Here is an 18,912-nt window from a genome sequence, read left to right as displayed (position 1 = left end):
TTGTAAGTTTTGATTAATTTTAACTTTTTATAATAGACATGTTTTATGGTAGTACATTACACAATAGATTAGCATCTGCATGTGTTTTATACATTCTTATTTTTGTTGATATTTTTAGGCTGTGTGGTTTTTTGGTGAGTTTTTTCACATTGTTGCAAATCTCCAAAAAGTTTTTCAATTTAGTTATTGAAAAAGTTCACATTTAAGGGAACCCTGGCAGTTTAGACCTATGTTGTTCAAGGGTCAGTTGAATATGCACAGACAGTCTAGGCATAGGAACCACCCTTATTACTTGGAGGAAGGTGGGATTTTCTTTGCAGATAGGTCTTTCTAAAAACAGCAGCCTCAGGCCTCCTGTGTTAACTCTTTTCTGTACAGGTATCTATTGACTCTGAGTGGAGATTGTTGAATGGGTATGGGGAGAGAAACACCACTGATATTTCCTACCATGCTTTGGGAGTCTTTTTTCTTTTCTTTTCTTTTTTTTTTTTTTTTTTTAAGGAAACAGTCCTACCTTCAAGTAAAATATTGTAGGTACAAGATGTTTGTTGCAGCACTGTTTTTAATAAGCAAGAAATTAGAAACCTCTTAAATCACCAATGGTAGGGGAATAATTAAATACATTACTGCACATCCATTTAATGGGATGTTAGATAGCCATGAAAGTAATGTTCATGAAAACATGTTATAATATGGAAAAGTGCTTTTGTGTAATTGGAAAAAAACACAGGGTTTAAAGTAGCAATTAGCGTAGAATGTTGACAGTAGTGATAACTGCCAACTTTCCTAGTTCTGAAATTTGTGAATTTTCTTAACACACAAATTTCCTCACAAAAATTTAGGAAAATGAATACTCTGGTTTCTCTTAATATCCATAAATCTTTTGCCTTTTGCAAAAATTTAGGAAAATATAAAATGTTATTAACTTTTTGTTTTGGAAAATTTCAAGTTTATTGAAGTAGAGTATATATGGCAGTGAACTCTGTTGTACCCATCTCACAGTTTTGACAGCCATCAGGGTTTTTTTTTTTTGAGCTGGAGTCTCACTCTGTCACCCAGACTGGAGTGCAGTGGCCGCTCTCGGCCACCGCAGCCTTGACCTGCTGGGCTCCGGCAATCCTTCCACCTCAGCCTTCCAAGTAGCTGGAACTACAGGCGTGCACTACCACACCCGGCTAATTTTTTGATTTATTGTAGAGATGAGGTCTCGCCAAGTTGCCCAGGCGGGTCTCGAACCCGCGGACTCAGGCAATCCACTCACCTCAGCCTCCCAAATCGCGGGATTACAGGCTGAGCCACCGTGCCCGGCTGACAGCCATCAGTTTTAACACAAAAGTTTATGTCTTTTAGACTTTTAATTTTAGAAAACAACTATTTGTAAAAATAATTTAAATAACTTTTATTAAAACATAACTGTATTTCATTATTCAAGTATTAACATTAACATCCAAGAACTTATTATACAAGTATGTTAATTTATAATTTATCTGAAGTTTGTTTTGTATTGCCAAAAACTACCACTATCATTTTCATCATTAACATTAATAATTGGGTTTATTTGAGGGGGACATTTTTCAAAAATGTTATTTGGAAGATACTGGTGTATATGAATGACTGCCAGTAAAGAAAAACAAACCCAAACTGAGAATTGGATGGATGGAGGTTTTATGTAAGTTCTTTCATGTATCAACAAATGACAGATTTATCATGTCACAAACTTTAAGGACATCATGCAAATTGTTGCAATTGTAAATGTAAAAACAGCTTTGAATTGCAGGTTTTGCTCTATAAAGTGTAATCTTAATTTTTAAAAGATATATAAAAATGAGAAGAAAAGAAAACGTGAACTTTGGTTATCATTGGGTAGTAACACAGTGGGTAGAATTTTTTCGGCTCTAATTTTTTGCATTTTTGCATTTTTCTTTACCATAGGTTCATGGACTCATGACCAAGGATAAAAAGGAAAAGAAGTAAAATTGGTTCTTTCTTGTCAATATTTTAGGAAAATCATATTTATATGTTCATAAGGCAAATAAATTGGTCTTGGGGAAGAAATGTTGAGGCAGAAAATTATTACAGTTGAAAAAAATCTTGGCATAAAGTTACTATTTGTAAATGACTATATTGACTTGCTGGAAGACAATGATGTAAATTTGAGGGCCAACCAGGCATATGCATCTGCCACTTTGTTTTGGTAGCTTCTAGATTAATACACAAATAAAATACATATGAGAATGATGTGACTCACAGTTTCTTTGAATCACTGAATACTGTCCAAAATTGACAGTTATAATCATTTGTGAAGACACTAGAGGATTGATTATACCACAGGCCATTCTTGTTATTGAGTATTAGGTTGAACCAGGTGAATCTATTTTATAGACTAAAGATGATTGACTTAAGAATATCTGCAAATTCATGTCGTCTGACCTGTTAAAAAATCATAATTTTTCTTCCTTCATATACATTTGATTTACTTACCTTTAATTACATATTTATTTAAAATTGTAGATTGGTGTTTCCGTTAAGGGTACAGGTAATAGAAATTATTAAAATTTAAAAACTTTGAGGGTTTTTTTTTGCCATTTGGCCATTGAAAATGTGTCTTTCTAGAGGAACATGATTTTAATGTGGCTTATGTACTAATTTATATTCCTGGTTCCTAAAGTTGACATTCTCTGGAGTCTTACAGCAATTTAGAGTTGGGAGTGATGGTTACAGATTTTTATTTTCATCTAGTAGAATAATTTGTGTTAAACATGTCTTTGTGAACCTGTAGAGCAGGTAGGATTCCTAAGCAGAATAATCTGTTTTATTGGAAATCTTGTGAATAAAACTTTGATTTTTTTTCTTCCTTATTTGAATATTTAGGCTAGATAAATAGAAAATGAGTAAATTGAAATGCTGTATTATCTGCTAATTTGACAGTTGTTGCTTTCTCTTCTCACATCATTTACTTGGCATATAATTTTAGGCAAGTTACTTATTTTTCTTGGACTTAATAATAGTAAGTAAAAATTATTGAGGCTGTATGGGCTAGGAACCTGCCAAGAGCTTACATGTATTATCTAATTTATTTATTTATTTATTTTTTGAGTTGGAGTCTCACTCTGTCACCCAGGTTGGAGTGCAGTAGCATGCTGACAGCCACTGCAACCTCGACCTACTGGAATCAGGCAATCCTTCCACCTCAGCCTTCCAAGTAGCTGGAACTACAGGCACGTGCCACCATGCCCAGCTAATTTTTTTGATTTTTATTCTAGAGTTGAGGTCTCACCAAGTTGCCCAGGCTGGTCTCGAACCCATGGGTTCAGGCAATCCTCTCATTTCAGCCTCCCCAAAGCATGAGCCACCGTGCCCGGCTGTATTGTCTAATTTAATTTACCATATGAAATAATCCTGTGACCTACTTGTGAGCAACCTTGTGAGAATTCTGTTATAACAGGATTTTACAATGAAATCATTAAATGGCAGAGCTGGGACTTGAACTCATAACTTTTAACCTCTGTGTCTCAATTTCCTTAGTTTTAAAATGGGGACTATATGTTAATATAGAAGTATAATCTAGTATTAAATACATATATGTGAATATATGTATTTATAAACATGTACAATAATATACATATACATGTAGAGTGTGAAAGAGAGACTGATTTTATTTTTATTTATTTTTATTTTTATTTTTTTATTTTTTTTTGAGTTGGAGTCTCACTCTGTTGCCCAGACTGGAGTGCAGTGGCCGCTCCTGGCCACCGCAGCCTCGACCTGCTGGGCTCCAGCGATCCTTCCACCTCAGCCTTCCAAGTAGCCGAAATTACAGGCATGCGCTGCTATGCCCGGCTGATTTTTTTTTTTTTTAATTTATTATAGAGATGAGGTCTCGCTGCCCAGGTGGGTCTCGAACCCACAGGCTCAGGCAATCCACTCACCTCAGCCTCCCAAAGTCGTGGGGTTACAGGCTGAGCCACCGAGCCCGGCTCGAGAGACTGATTTTAAAAATAGCAAATTATTGTAAGTTTGAGGCTAGAGGAAGAGGAACTTAGTTAGTTATGTTACTACTGCATTAGTATCAAGAAATTAGGCATGGAAGTATACCTTTCTACTTACCAAGAACTTAAAATCCCAAGGAGAAAGTGGAAGGGGGCTTATGTGCGTTACATATGCTAATATTTGTTGAGTACTTGTATGTTAGCATACATGTATTCACGTTTATAGAGTGCTTTCTAATTGATTTAGTTCAAAACTCTTCATTAAATTTATTTTACTTTAACAATGTTGTAAGGCATGTACTTTTATTATCTCCATTTTATATATAAAGAGGTTTAAACATGGAGCAGTTAAAGAACTTGGCCAAACTTACACAACTTATCTGGCTGTGTATGTGTTTGTTTTTTGATGAAAGAAAAAATAGTTATCAGGTATTTCTTATTAATAAGAATAATATTGAAATTAGAGTACTCATTTTCTAAGGTCATGACTATATAGAGAAGCAGAAACTCTATGCTTTACCTCTAATACAAGCTGTTACTCCTTCCTTATATGAATAATTTGGGGTTTGGCATGGTGTCTTATGCCTGTAATCCCAGTGCTTTGGAAGGCCCAGGTGGGAGGATGGCTTGAGGCCAGGTGTTCGAGACCATGAACCATGTAGTGAGTCCTGCCTCTACAAAAAATAAAAAATTAGCTGGACGTGGTGTCACACACCTTTAGTCCCAGCTCCTCTGGAGACTGAGACAAGAGGATCACTTGAGCTCAGGAGTTTTGAGGCTGTAGTGAGCTAGTTTCACATCATTACACTCCATCCAGTCTAGGTAATGGAGCGAGGCCCTATCTCTAAAAAAAGAAATAATAAAATAATGATAATTTGGTCTCAGGGTATTTCAATCCTTTGCTGTAAGAATTACAACAAAAGTATGTAAAAAGACAAAATGTGTCAAAAAGATAAGGTGAAGTATCAACATGACTTGGAGTAATTCTAGATCAGCTTTTCTGTGTTCCTTAATGATTATTTTCTCTGCCTTAAGAGCCCAATAGACAGACTCAAGTCTTACCTGACCTATCACAACTTTCAGGAAGTACTCTGATGACTAGAAACATTAATAACTGATTTATGTATTTACTTTTCTGGGGTATTTGGAAGAACTTGAGAGTAACAAGGCAGCAGCATGCTGAGGGGGAGAAGGATAGAAATGTTTTAGTTTTTTTTCCCCAACCATAAGACTGTCATGGCCTGAAGTTCTACCAAATAAGCAAAAATTATTTTGCAACTCTTAACTTAGCCAGTTTATTTCTTTTAAAGAGGATACCAGTGTTTGGAGAACAAAATTTATTTATGCAACTACATTTGTTATGGTTATTTATTTCCTTATATTCTTTGAAGCAAGAGATAGCTGATGCTAAGCATATTTTAGTTTTAAACTGAAGCGACTTTACACATATATATAATTTAGTATTGCATAATAAAAATATTAGAAATTTTTAAGGAAAAAAATTCTAGATCAGACCTATATTCTCTTTACCACAGGCTTATATAATTGAGCATATAGACTAGATTCAGAAACCTGTCTTTCCTGTGCTTACTCTTTTCATTTGAGTGAAATATTTGGAAGCTGTGTGTGTGTGTGTGTGTGTGTGTGTGTTTATGTGTATATGTACATTATATATATGTGTGTATGTGTAGGTAGATGGATAGATATATATGACTCAGACATAGTTTAGGCCAGGCACATGGCTCGTGCCTATAATCACAGCACTTTGGGAGGCCTAGGCAAGAGGATTGCTTGAACCTAGGGGTTTGAGGGCAACTTGGCGAGACCTCATCTCTACAATAAATTAGAAAATTAGTCAGGCATAGTGGTGCACGCCTGAAGCTCCAGCTACTTGGAAGGATGAGGCAGGAAGATTGCCTGAGCCCAGCAGGTCGAGGCTGAGGCAGCCTTGAGAGTGCCACTGCACTACAACCTGGGCGACAGGTGACAGAGTGAGAATCCAACTCAGAAAAAAGGAAAAGAAATAGATAGTTTAATAAAACAGAATAAAGTACAAAATAGACCCATGTTTATATGGAATGTGATGACCAGTGAGGTATTTCAAATCAGTTGAAAGAGGTTGAATTCATGAGAAATTGTGACATTTTCCTTTAGAAAAATGTTAATATCCAAAACTAAAGAAAAAATGCAGGAGATTTTTTATTAAATTCATGTGAGATATTTATAAACCATGTTAGAATGGATATTTCAAGATGAATCAGAAGTAATTCTAGAGTGTTATACAGTGTATACTCCTGAATCTTTTTTGTTTCCGAAGCTTTCAAGGTGCATTAAGAAACTAATGAGGCTGGATGCAGTGGCTCATGCCTGTAATCCCAGCACGCTTGAGCCCAGGAATTCAAGACCAGCCTGGAGAACTTGGCGGGACCTCGTTTCTACAATAAATAAATAAATAAAATTAGCCAGGTGTGGTGGTGCTTGTGTGTAGTTCCAGCTACTTGGAAGGCTGAGGCAGAAGGATCTCCTGAGCCCAACAGGTCAAGGCTGCGGTGGACGTGAGTGTGCCACTGCACTCTAGCGTGAGTGACAGAGTGAGACTTCAGCTCAAAAAAAAAAAAGCGAGAGAGAAAACTAATGCAAGAGAATTATTTAAATGGAGTATTTTATCTTGTGGAAATAATTTTTTAACTTTATCATGGTGTTTCTGTTTTAATAAAAGGGTTCTCTGCCTTATCAGGTATAATATGAAAATTACTAATGGAAAATAATTTTAACTGTTCTGTATAAATCAGCTAATCAGTTGAATATGAAAAGTAACAATTAAAATCTGGAATGAATTAAAATATTTTCAGACTTCAGAAGTTTTAAGTTTAAAACTGTGAGGTGATAGTTCAGCAGCAGTTAAATCTGAAATTAGAAAGGTCATTTTTTTTGACTTTTTGGTAACTGGTATTAATCTTTTAAAGACGTGCTTCCTAGATATTTTAATTTTGTTATAACTGTCTGTCAAGGAAGACAAAAACCTAAAGCAATTAAAAAATTATATAATAAAAACTGGTTCCTTGGTATAAATAAATAATGTTGGCTCACCAGAGCTAATAATATGTCCAAATATGTCATTCTTGCTACCTTTGGAGCCTAAACTTTTTTTTGGAAGTTGGTGTCTCTCTCGTCTAGCCTGGTGTGCAGTGGCACGCTCACGGCCACTGCAGCCTCAACCTGCTGGGCTCAGGCAATCCGTCCTTCTCAGCCTTCCAAGTAGCAGGAACTACAGGCGTGCACTACCATGCCCGGCTTATTTTTTGATTTATTGTAGAGACGAGGTCTTGCCAAGTTGCCCTCGCTGGTCTCCAACCTGTGGGCTCAGGCAATCCACTCAGCTCAGCTTCCTAAAGTGCTGGGATTACAGGCTGAGTTACCAAGCCCAACCAGAGCCTATACTTTTATAATAGCTAACATTTATTGAGAGAGTTTGTGAATTTGTGTGTATGTGTGTATGTGTGAGAGAGAGAGGGGGGTGTGGAGGAGAGCGAGAAAATGTGTTTATTAGAATGGAGCATGGCAAACTTCTCTAACGGGTCAAAATGTGTTCTTCATTTATGCTTCCCTAAAGTTTCTTTTCATCATATGGAATGTGATTGATCTTTCATTTGAGTAGTGAGATTCCTTGTTATATATTTTATGTGAAGTTTTGGATTTATTTTTGCAAATTTGGAACAGTTTAGTAAGAATAGTAGCATAATGTGGCTGTGTTTTGAAATGGAGTATTTTTTAAGAATTTTATAGTCTTTATGGTGACTTTTATAATTTCTTTTGTACAAATGTAAACATTTATTGTGTAATAAGGAATTTGATGAATTATGATGAACTTGTTTTTTAATAGAAAGTTTCACTTTTTGAGGACCAAATTTTTAGAAGTGTCAAAAATGACAGTTTGAATACATAAAAGATTGAAATCTTTGAAATGTGTTTTCTAGAACAGGAACCAGCAAACTACCTGTCGTTACAAGTTTACATGGTTAAAAATATCAGAAGAGGAATACCTTGTGACATGTGGAATTTGAATTTCAGCACCCATAAGTAAAGTCTTATTGGAGCACAGCTGCTTTTACATTATAATGGCAGAGCTGAGTAGTTGTGACAGAAACCGTACATAGCATTCTCATCACTTTGAACTGCTATTTGGTACACTACAAATTTCAGTCATGCAGTTATGACTTGACACTGTTTTAAGTGCCATGTCTTTTGTCAGTCTGCAATATTTACTATTACTGCATATCCATCATGTCAAAACAAGAAAAGAAGAAAAAAATGGGCTTTGAGTGGGCATGCTTTTTTGTGTGTGTGTGTCAGAGTCACTGTTGCCCAGGCTGGAGTGTAGTGGCACGCTCATGGCCATCACAGCCTCTACCTGCTGGGCTCAATCGGTTCTTCCACCTCAGCCTTCCAAATAGCTGGAACCACAGACATGTACTACCACGTCCATCTGATATTTTGATTTATTGTATAGATGAGGTCTTGCCAAGTTGTCCAGGCTGGTCTTGAACCTGTGGGCTCAGGCAGTCCTCTCACCTCAGCCTGTCAAAGTGCTGGGATTATGGGCATGAGCCATCATGCCCGGCCAGAGTGGGCATGCTTTTAAGGAACACTGGCGTATGGGTTATTTTGTTACTGATTTAGGTAGCAGAACATTGTTCTTATTATGCAGTGGCAGTATAGTTGTTATAGAAGAATACAATATATATTGAAATTACTAATCATATGCCACAGTATGTCCAGCTCTCAGGAAAGCAATAGTCAGAAAAATTAGAAAACTTAAAATATCTTGTCACAGCATAATTTCTAAATAAAATTAAAAATGAAAATGAGGCTGGTACTAAAATAAGTTTCCAAGTAACTCATTTATTTGCCCAGCAAGAAAAGCCATTTACTGATGTTGAGTTAATTAAATTGTATCTGATTGCAACAGTCAAAAAAATTATGTCCAGAGAAAATAAATTTGTTTTATACTATTAGCTTTTTGGTAAGGACAGTTGATTTATGAGTTGAGAGCATTTGAAACAACATCAATAGTCAATTAAAACACAAGACAAATGATTTAGAGTGGTTTTCTCTGGCTCTTGATGAGCCAACAGATGTTATTGATAGTGCTCAGTTGTTGTGTATTCAAAGAGTCAATGCCAAGTTTGACATGACAGAAAAACTGGCCTCTGTGAATAGTTTGTGTAGAACAACTACAGGCAAAAATATTTTCAAAGTTGAGAAAACAGTACAATCTGAAGTGGAATCTGCTAGGATGTGCTACATAACTTATGGTTATAAAATATGTATGGAGCAGAACAAAGCTTAGTTGGACTAACTTACAAAGCTTGTTAAAATCTAAGGAGTTAAAAGCCTATGATTATTCATTGTGTTATTTGTCAGCAGATACCTTGCAGAAAATATTTGAATCTATCATGTGTGTTATTGAATCAGTACTGTCAACTGTGAAGTCATTCACTTTTATGGACTTAACTAATATCAGCTGCATGATTTTTTTGTTACAAACAAAGGCTACATATCCTGACTGGCCTATCAGTGGTAAAATTTTTTTGTCCCATTCCCCCCAATTGTTTAAGCTAAAGACTGAGATTGAATTTTTTTGTGTGTGCAAAGAGTACTAATCTTAGCTGCTATTAAATACTGATTAGCTTTGGAAATTAGCTTTTTCTGCAGACTTGACAATGTTTTAAAATGAATTTAACCTAAAATTACAAGGCAAAATAATACTTGCATACCAGACTTAGACTGCAGTAAAGTCATTTCAGTGGCAGCTGAATCCCAAGTAGTATCAAGCTACTTTATATACTTCTCATGCTGACAAGGAAGGTAGAATTTCTTTCCCACAAGAGTTTGTGTGGACATATTTTCCATTCTCAAATTATAGTTTCACCAGTATTTTTCAGATGTTGATGCAAATGCAAAGATGGTTTCTTATATTTCAAAATTTATTTAATTGTGCAATTGAGGAACTTCTTCCTAAATTTCAACTGGAAGCGATTAATCTGCAGTGTAAGGACATATTGTAATGATATTCAAAGTCCAAATATCAAAAGAATCTAATAGAATTCTTTCATTGCCTTCCAAGTAATGAAGACGCTTAATTGAAATCATGTTTGTGGGTTGATATCAATATTTGACTGTATCTATTGCTGTTAAAAGACATCTTCAGGGCAACTTCTTTCAGGTCCCCACCTACTGTGGGAGCTTTTCTGTCTTCTTAATAAATCCTACTTTCTATTTAAATAAATAAATAAATAAGACATCTTTAAAGATAAATACATAAAATTTCATTACAGATCAGCATTAACACATGAGTGTTTGTAATAGATTTTGATTATGGGAAACTCTAGTTAGGTGTTATCCCCACAATAAGAATTCAGTTTTTTTATTATAAGATTTGTAATATACAATATTGTGACCCATTATTATTATATCTTGAATATATATTTTAAAAATTTTTAGAATTTTTTTCTCTTGTTATATAAGGACTTATATTATTTTGCCTATTGGTTGGCAAAGACTGAAATACTTGTGACTGGGCTCTTGACAGAAACAGTTACAGACCCCTGTTATAAACTGGTACTTCTCAGAGGTGAATACATATAGTAATTACCTGGGGGTCTTGTTTGCAGTCATGTTCTGATTTGGTAGGTCCGTGAGGGTCCCGTGATTTTGCATTTCTTACAAGCGTCTTAGGTGATATGGTTGTTGCTGGTCCATGGACTACAGTTTAAATAGCAAGGCTCTACTCAAGGTTAGTATTTGTTAAGCATCTGTTATGTACCAGGAATTATACCAGGAACTCTTGTATATGTTTTCTGTTTTAAAAGTCTTAAAAACTTATTAGGAGATGTTAATGATTAAGTGGTATCCAAGTAAGAGTTTTGGCTAGAAACTCATCATTGTCATCGTCATCATTTGTTCTTGGGTGCATAGTTTTTCCCTAAGACCTTATGGAGGAGAATTGAGGTCCTAGAGGACATCTGAGAAAAACTGTGGCAAACAAAATACTACATTATTATTAGCTGATCCAGGTTAAAGTAGGACCTGATTTAAAATCTAAAATTATTTTTTAAAAATTGTGGTATCACCATATACAGAAATAACTTTAAATGAATCAAAGACCTAAATGTAAAACCTCAAACTATAGGAACCTTAGAAAATGCAGGAGACACCCATATAGAAATTAGAACTGGCAACCAATTCCTGATCAGAACCCCAAATGTCTGTGCTGTAAGGTAAGATAGACAAGGGGGACCTCATCAGTCTGAAAAGCTTCCGCAAAGCAAAAGAAACAATCAAGAGAGCGGGCGGGGAGACAGCCCACAGTATGGGAAAAATTTTTTGCCAACTGTGTAGCTGACAAAGGTCTAATATCTAGGATCTACAAGGAACTCAGATGTGCCGGGGGGGAAAAAAAAAAAAGCCACCATATTAAAAAGTGGACAAGAGATATCAATAGACACTTCTCAAAAGAAGACATTTAAGCAGCCAACAGATAACATGGAAAAAATGCTCAGCTGCACTAATCATCAAAGAAATGCAAATTAAAACCACACTGAGATACCACCTAATTAACTCCAGTCAGGATGGCCATTATCAATAACTCGAAAAACAACAGATGCTGGAGAGGATGCGACAAAAAGGGAACACTTCTACACTGTTGGTGGGATTGTAAACTAATACAACCTCTGTGGAAAACAGTGTGGTAATTCCTAAAAGATCTAAAAATCGACCTTCCATACAACCCTACAACCTCCATTCTGACAGTATACCCGGGGGAACTCAAATCACTCTATGAAAAGTATACTTGCATACACATGTTTATTATAGCATTAGTCACAATAGCAAAAACATGGAACCAACAGTGCGGCCCATCAAAAGTGGACCGGATTAAAAAAAAAAGTGATGCATATACATGATGGAATATTACACAGCCTTTAAGAAGAACAAAATTAAGAACTTTGCAGCAACTCAGATGGACTTAGAGTCTATAGTACTCAATAATCTATCACAGAAACAAAGATCTGAGTACCACATGTTCTCACTCATAAGCGAACCCTGAACAATTATTATAATACTATATAAGAAAGGGACTGGCAGTAATGGGAAGCTGTTGGCATGGGGGCACACTTCATCAATAAGGTTACCTGATCTCAAATCAGGTGAAGTGGGGACCAGAGTGAGGCCCACACTTTATCTGTACAATGACCATTTGTATACCTAACCCTGAATTATACCCCACATCTTTTTTGGAGTCTCACTCTTGTCGCCCAGGCCAGAGTGCAGTGGTATGCTCATGACCACCACAGCCTCGACCTGCTGGACTTAGGGCAGTCCTTCCGCCTCAGCCTTCCAAGTTATTGGAATTACAGACGCACGCCACCACACCTGTCTAGTTTTTGTGATTTACTGTAGAGACGAGGTGTCACCAAGTTTCCTAGGCTGGTCTCGAACCCTCGGGCTCAGGCAATCCCCTCGCCTCGGCCTCCCAAAGTGTAGGGATTACAGACTGAGCCACCGAGCCTATTCTCACATCTTAAAAAAAAATGTTATATGAAATGTACCATTTTAACCATTTTGAGTATACAGTTCATTGACTTTCAGTACATTGACATTGTTGTGCTATTATCACCACTATTCATCTCTAGAACTTTTCCATCTTCCCCAGCTGACACCTTGTACCTATAAAATACTAACTCCCCATTCACTATGCTCCCACAGCCTCTGGCAACCACCTTTTTATGACAGGCTTGTTTTACTTAGCACAGTGTCTTCAGAGTTCTCCATGTGGTAGCATGCCCCTCCAAATGTCTTCATTTTTCCAGCTGAATAATACTCTGTTGTATGTTTATGCCAGATTTTGTTTATCCATTCATCTGTTCATGGACACCTCAGTTACTTCTATCTTTTGGCTAATGTGAATAATGCTGCTATGCGCATGGATGTACAAATATCTGTTCAAGTCTCTGCTTTTTACCTCTATTGGTTATGTACTCAGAAGTGGAATTGCTGGGTCATATGTTAATCCTGTTTCATTTTTTGGGAACCACCATACTGTTTTTCACAGTGGCTATACCATTTTATATTCCCACCAGCAATGCACAAAGGTTCCAGTTTCTCCACCAACACTTATTTTTTGTTTTCTTGATAGCAGCCATTCTAACTGGTGTGAAGTGGTATCTCATGGTATGATTTCCATTTCCCTAACAATTGATGATGTTGAACATCTTTTCATGTGCTTACTGGCCATTTGTATATCTTCTTTAGAGAAATTTCTAGTCAACTTTTTTGCTCGTTTTTTAATTGGATTGGGTTTTTTTTTTTTAGCTGTTAAGTTTTAGAAGTTCATTATAAATTCTGAATATCAATCTCTTATCAGATATGTGACTTTCAGATATTTTCTCCATTCTATGGGTTGCCAATTTACTCTGTTGATTCTGTCCTTTGATGCACAAAAGTTTTTAATTTTTATGAAGTCCAGTTTATCTGTTTTTTCTTTTGTTGTCTGGCTTTTGATATTATATCCAGGAAACCATTGCAAAGTTCAGTGTCGTGAAGCTTTCTCCCTATGTTTTCTAAGAGAAGATTTTAGGTCTTACATGCAGGTATTTGACCCATTTTGTCTTAATATTGTTTGTTTATGGTTAAAATAATGTTCAATTTAAGTTTTTACCTTTGGATATCCAGTTTTCCCACATCATTTGTAGGAAAGACTGATCTTTTCCTCACTGAATCGACCTGGTGTTCTTGCCAAAAATCATTTCATGTGTGGGTTTATTATCTGCACTCTTTTCAATTCTGTTGATCTATCTATATATGTCTGTCTTTATGCCAATACCATATACGTTTTTTAAAAATGTGATTCAACTTTTTCAAAATAGTCCTGTGTCAGGGAAGAATTAATGATTTTTTAGTAAAGCAAAACCTCAGTAGACTGTAAGCTTCAGTGCCAAGCTTAAGATTTGGTAGACGTGGCATGTAATAGGTGTCTGATTTGAGAATCATAAATTTGAAGCCACAGGGAGTCTGAAAAAAAGAACAGGGTTCATGGATTGATCCTTGGTAGATACTTGCAGATAGGAGAGAACAACCACAGAAAAGATGTGGTTGAATTGTGAAAACTAGAACTATATGTTTTTGTTTTTTCATCCAATAAAGGCGTAGTACATAGTTTCTGATGTAATAGCAGGATTAGGAAAAAAAAAATGAAATGGAAGCATTGGTGATAATAAGGATGATGTATTTATAAATCATCAGTTTAAGGAAAGAATTAAATGATAATGTAATTAAATTTAAGCATTCAAGCTAAGGTAGATTTTTAAAAAGACATAAGCAAGGATAGAAGGAGGCAAAGAATGAGAAGATGGCAAGAGATGGGATATTTGTGAATGCATAATCGCTTGGATATCAAGATGAATGGAATCAAAAGCTTTTTAGAGGGAATTACTTCTTTTTTTGAGATGGAAGGAGGAGGAGTGAATAAGGGAAGGTATACTCTGGTACAGGAATACAAATAAATGTGGAAGGGTGGTCACTATCCATCCAGTCCTTTATCCAGATGAAGATGAAAAATAAGAAAGAAAACTTTAAAAGATAAAATATATAGGAATAGTTGTTACCTTTGGGACAGGAGGATGTGTGGAAGGGGGCTAATATAGTTTGAAGATGTTCCCCAAATCATTCTGGATTCTGGTAATATTCTCCCTGCTTCCTTTGAGAGTCATTCATTTATGACTTCTAGGATTTTGCCAGTAGAAAATTAGCAGACATACTCATAGATAAAATAATTTTTAAAAATTTTTCATTTTTTGTGACCAGGCTTTTACTCTGTTGCCCAGGTTAGTGTGCAGTGGGGTGATCATATCTCACTGCACCCTTGACCTCCTGGGCTCAGGCGGTCGTTTTACCTCAGTAGCTAGGACTCCAGGTACACATTACCACGCTGCACCAATTTTTAATTTTCTATTTTTGTAGAGACAGGGGTCTTACTACATATCCCAGGGTCGTCTTGAACTTCTGGTCTCAGGCAATCCTTTTACTTGGCCTTTCAAAATGCTAGGCTTATAGGTGTGAGCCATTGCACCCCACTAGTTCTTAAGAATTTAATTGAATTTTAGCCAGAATTTGTGGTGCTTCACTTTGCATAGTAACAATTACATTAGGGTGCTAAATATTTCTCCCTTAATTTTAAAGGTGATTGGCTAATAATAATAGGTGTTACCTCAGTGATTTGTTTGAAAAATGTATATGTATTTCATCTCGATGGAAACTTAAAACTAAAACGGTCAGTTGTACAGAAAATCTTCGGGGATGTGACCATAATAAAACAATCTTTCCCAGTTTAAAATACAGCTCAGTTAAGGTATATATAAACAAAATAATTAAGTTTTAAATCACTTAGCTTGAAAATTCTGTGTAAGCTTAGGGAAATTACACTATAAAAGCAGTATTTTTTAAACTATGGACCCGTATTTGGCTTATTAAATCAATTCAATTGCTTCTAATGGAGCTTCCCCTCCTTTTTAATGGGTTAGGATAGACTAGAAAATAGGCACTGTTCAGGACTCGTTATTTCAATGCAGTATGATTAAGTATTTTGTGAAACTTTTAAATATCGAGTGTATACGTATCTGTGTACTGAATTGGGTGGAAAATATTTTTCTTTCTGTTGGTTGCTGTCAAAAGTGTTGAACTCCATTGCAAAAATAAAGTGTCTTAATTTCATGTTTGTAGCATTCATTCATAAATATATATTGACATCTTAACCACATATATATTGTCTTTGTATGTAATATACACACATACACATATGTACTTTTTTTGTCTTAATAGGTGCAATGGATGAGCTTCATAGTTTGGATCCAAGAAGGCAAGAGTTATTGGAAGCTCGATTTACCGGAGTTGCAAGTGGGAGTACTGGGAGTACCGGCAGTTGCAGTGTTGGAGCAAAAGTAAGCAAAATTTTAATATTTATTTGACAGTTTTTTTTGTATTAAGTGGTCTAAAATATATTTTGTAAAGGTTCCTACAGTTTTTCTTTGTATTAAGTGGTCTAAAGTATATTTTGTAAAGGTTCCTACATATATGCTCAACAATAAAGCATTACTTATTATAACTTTTATAATGTATATAATAAATAAAATTAGTGTTTATAAACATGATTTCTAATATAGCATACCATATTTCAGAGGCATTATAATATAATATAGCAAAATATGTTCCAGGGATAAAAGGAGTTTGGTAGATTTGTACTGCGTTTCACCCATTATATAATAGGTGTTACTTCAGTGATTTGTTTGAAAAATGTATGTGTGTTTCATCTACTCGATGGAAGCGTAAAACTAAAACTAACCTCTTACCCTTCCTGTCCTTATCAGTCATGTTCCTAATTGTACATCTGATCCACTGCTTCTAACTGCTGCATAAAAATGAATAGCATGTATCTATTAGGCCTTTCCATGACAGACACAGATTGCCTTTAGTTTTCCACTGTCTCAAACTGCAGTGAGTTGTCTTGTACTTGTTCTCATGGATCTTTCTGAGTATTTATTTGGGATGTATTTCTGGGAGAATTACTAGGTCGTAGGGTATGTATAAACTTAAATTGGGTAAATAGTGCAAGATTGCTATTCAGAGCAGTTATATCAACCTGCATTTCTAGCAGAGTGGGTGAGTATGTCTGTATCCTCACATCTCAGAAACAATTGGTACCATCCACGTTCCTCATGGCTGACAGTCTAATAAGTACAAAATATCTAATTGTTCTGCTTACTTGTTATTTTGGATTTACTTACCTATGAAGGCAGAAATCAAAGGAGAAGGGGTGGTGGGGAGTAAGAAGTCTAATAATAGTATGATACCTTCAACTTTATTCTTTTTGCTTTGTATTGCTTTGACTGTTTGGGTTTTTGGTGGTTTCATTCAAATTTTAGGATTGTTTTTTTCTATTTCTGTGAAGAATGTCATTGGTATTTTGATAGAGATTGAATTGAATCTGTAGATCACTTTTGATAGTATGTCATTTTTATAATATTAATTCTTCCAATTGATGAACATAGGGTGTCTTATCATTTCTTATATGTAACCTCTTAAATTTCTTTCAGAAGTGTTATAGTTTCCTTGTGCAAATCTTTCACTTCCTTGGTTAAACTTATTTCTAGTTTTTTTTTAATAGTTATTATAACTGGGATTGCTTTCTTGATTTCTTTTTCTGCTAGATTGTTGTTAGTGGTAATTTTTTTATGTTGATTGTATTTTGAATTTGGTTATCAATTCTAACAGCTTTTTGGTGAAGCTTTTAGGGTTTTCTATATATGAACTTAGGTTGTCTGTTGTATGTAGAACTTTTAAATTATTGCAATTGAGTGTGGAAGGAGGCATAAAAAGATACGTAATCCAACAAAAAATATGGAAAGGGGACAGAAGAAAAATTTATTTTTATCTACTATTGTATAAGATAGAATGAATAGATCCAGGTATATGTTATAACAATAAGTGAGAATCCATCTGTATGCTGTTAACAGGTAACATCTCTTAAAAAATAACAAAGATTGAAAATAACTGGAAAGGAAATGTTTCAGATAATTGCAAAGAAAAATAACATACAATTAAATATAAATTTAAGGTTAATCTTTTTTCCGACTCAATACTTTCCAAAGACTTCCCATTGCATTTAATATAAAAATCAACCAGGTGCTGTGGCTCATGCCTGTAATCCCAGCCCTTTGGGAGATAGAGATGAGAGGATTGCCTGAGCCCAGGGGTTTGAGAAAATATGGAGAGACCTTGTCTCTACAATAAATAAAAAAATTAGCTGGGCGTAGTGGCACATGCTTATATTTCCAGCTACTTGGAAGGCTGAGATGGAAGGATGCCTGGGCCCAGCAGGTCAAGACTGCAGTAGCTGTGAGCGTGCTACTGCACTCCAGTTTGGGCGACAGGGTGAGACTCTGACTCAAAATAGATAGATAGATAGACAGACAGACAGACAGACATAAAATAAAATTCGGGCTGGGTGCAGCAGCTCACACCTGTAATTCCAACACTTTGGGAGGCTGATTTGGGAGGATCACTTGAGGCTAGGAGTTCGAGACCAACCTGGGCAACATAGCAAGATCTCATCTTTACAAAAAATGTTTAAAAAGTAGCTGGGTGTAGTGGCATGTAACTATAATCCTAGCTACTTGGACGACTGAGGTAAGAGAATTGATTGAGCCCAGGAGTTTGAGGTTTCATTGACCTGTGATCATGCCACTGTGTTCCAGCCTGAGTGACCCTGTCTCAAAAAAAAAAAAAAAAAAAATTTATTGTCTTCACTGTGCTCTTCAAGACCTTTTGATATAGCCCTAGGCTAACTGCCCTACTCTACCAACAATTGTCCCACTGCAGTTCCTATTCTGGTTCATTTGCCAGTGACCTCAAACACCAAATTTCACCTCTTCAAAGAGGCTTTCTCTCTCTTCTCTATGTAATTTGATACTTATGGTTACTGTATCCCTTTCTCTACTTCCTCTTCTTCTTCTTTTTTAAAAAAATACTACAACTTACTGGATTTTTAGGTAATACTAAATATTTATAGTTATTTACTTACTTATTTTTTGAGTTAGAGTCTCACTTCATTGCCTAGGCTGGAGTGCAGTTGTACACTTACGGCTACCACAGCCTTGACTTGGTGAGCTCAGGTGATCCTTCTGATTCAGCCTTCCAAGTAGCTGGAACTACAGGCATGTGCCACCACGCCTGGCTAATTTTTTGATTTATTGTGGAGACAAGGTCTCGCCAAGTTGCCCAGGCTGGTCTCAAACCCCTGGTGGGCTCAGGCAATCCTCTCACCTCTGCCTTTCTTTTTTTTTTTTTTGAGTTAGAGTCTCACTCAGTC

The 18,912-nt window shown here is 35.8% G+C and overlaps 1 protein-coding gene across 1 annotated transcript in view; it reads left to right on the top strand.

Moving 5' to 3' along the window:
• TLK1 (tousled like kinase 1) overlaps positions 1-18,912 on the top strand; it is a 170,319-nt gene that overhangs the window by 36,789 nt on the left and 114,618 nt on the right. Inside the window, exon 2 of the mRNA XM_008068950.1 lies at positions 15,867-15,985. Within this exon, the coding sequence (XP_008067141.1) occupies positions 15,867-15,985 (119 nt within the window). The remainder of the gene's footprint in view (positions 1-15,866; positions 15,986-18,912) is intronic.

The sequence above is a fragment of the Carlito syrichta genome, unplaced genomic scaffold (assembly GCF_000164805.1).
Source record: "Carlito syrichta isolate Samal-C Ts95f unplaced genomic scaffold, Tarsius_syrichta-2.0.1 Scaffold109683, whole genome shotgun sequence".
Classification (NCBI taxonomy): domain Eukaryota; kingdom Metazoa; phylum Chordata; class Mammalia; order Primates; family Tarsiidae; genus Carlito; species Carlito syrichta.
Note: the sequence above shows the minus strand (reverse complement) of the source record. Positions and strands in the feature narration are given on the sequence as shown.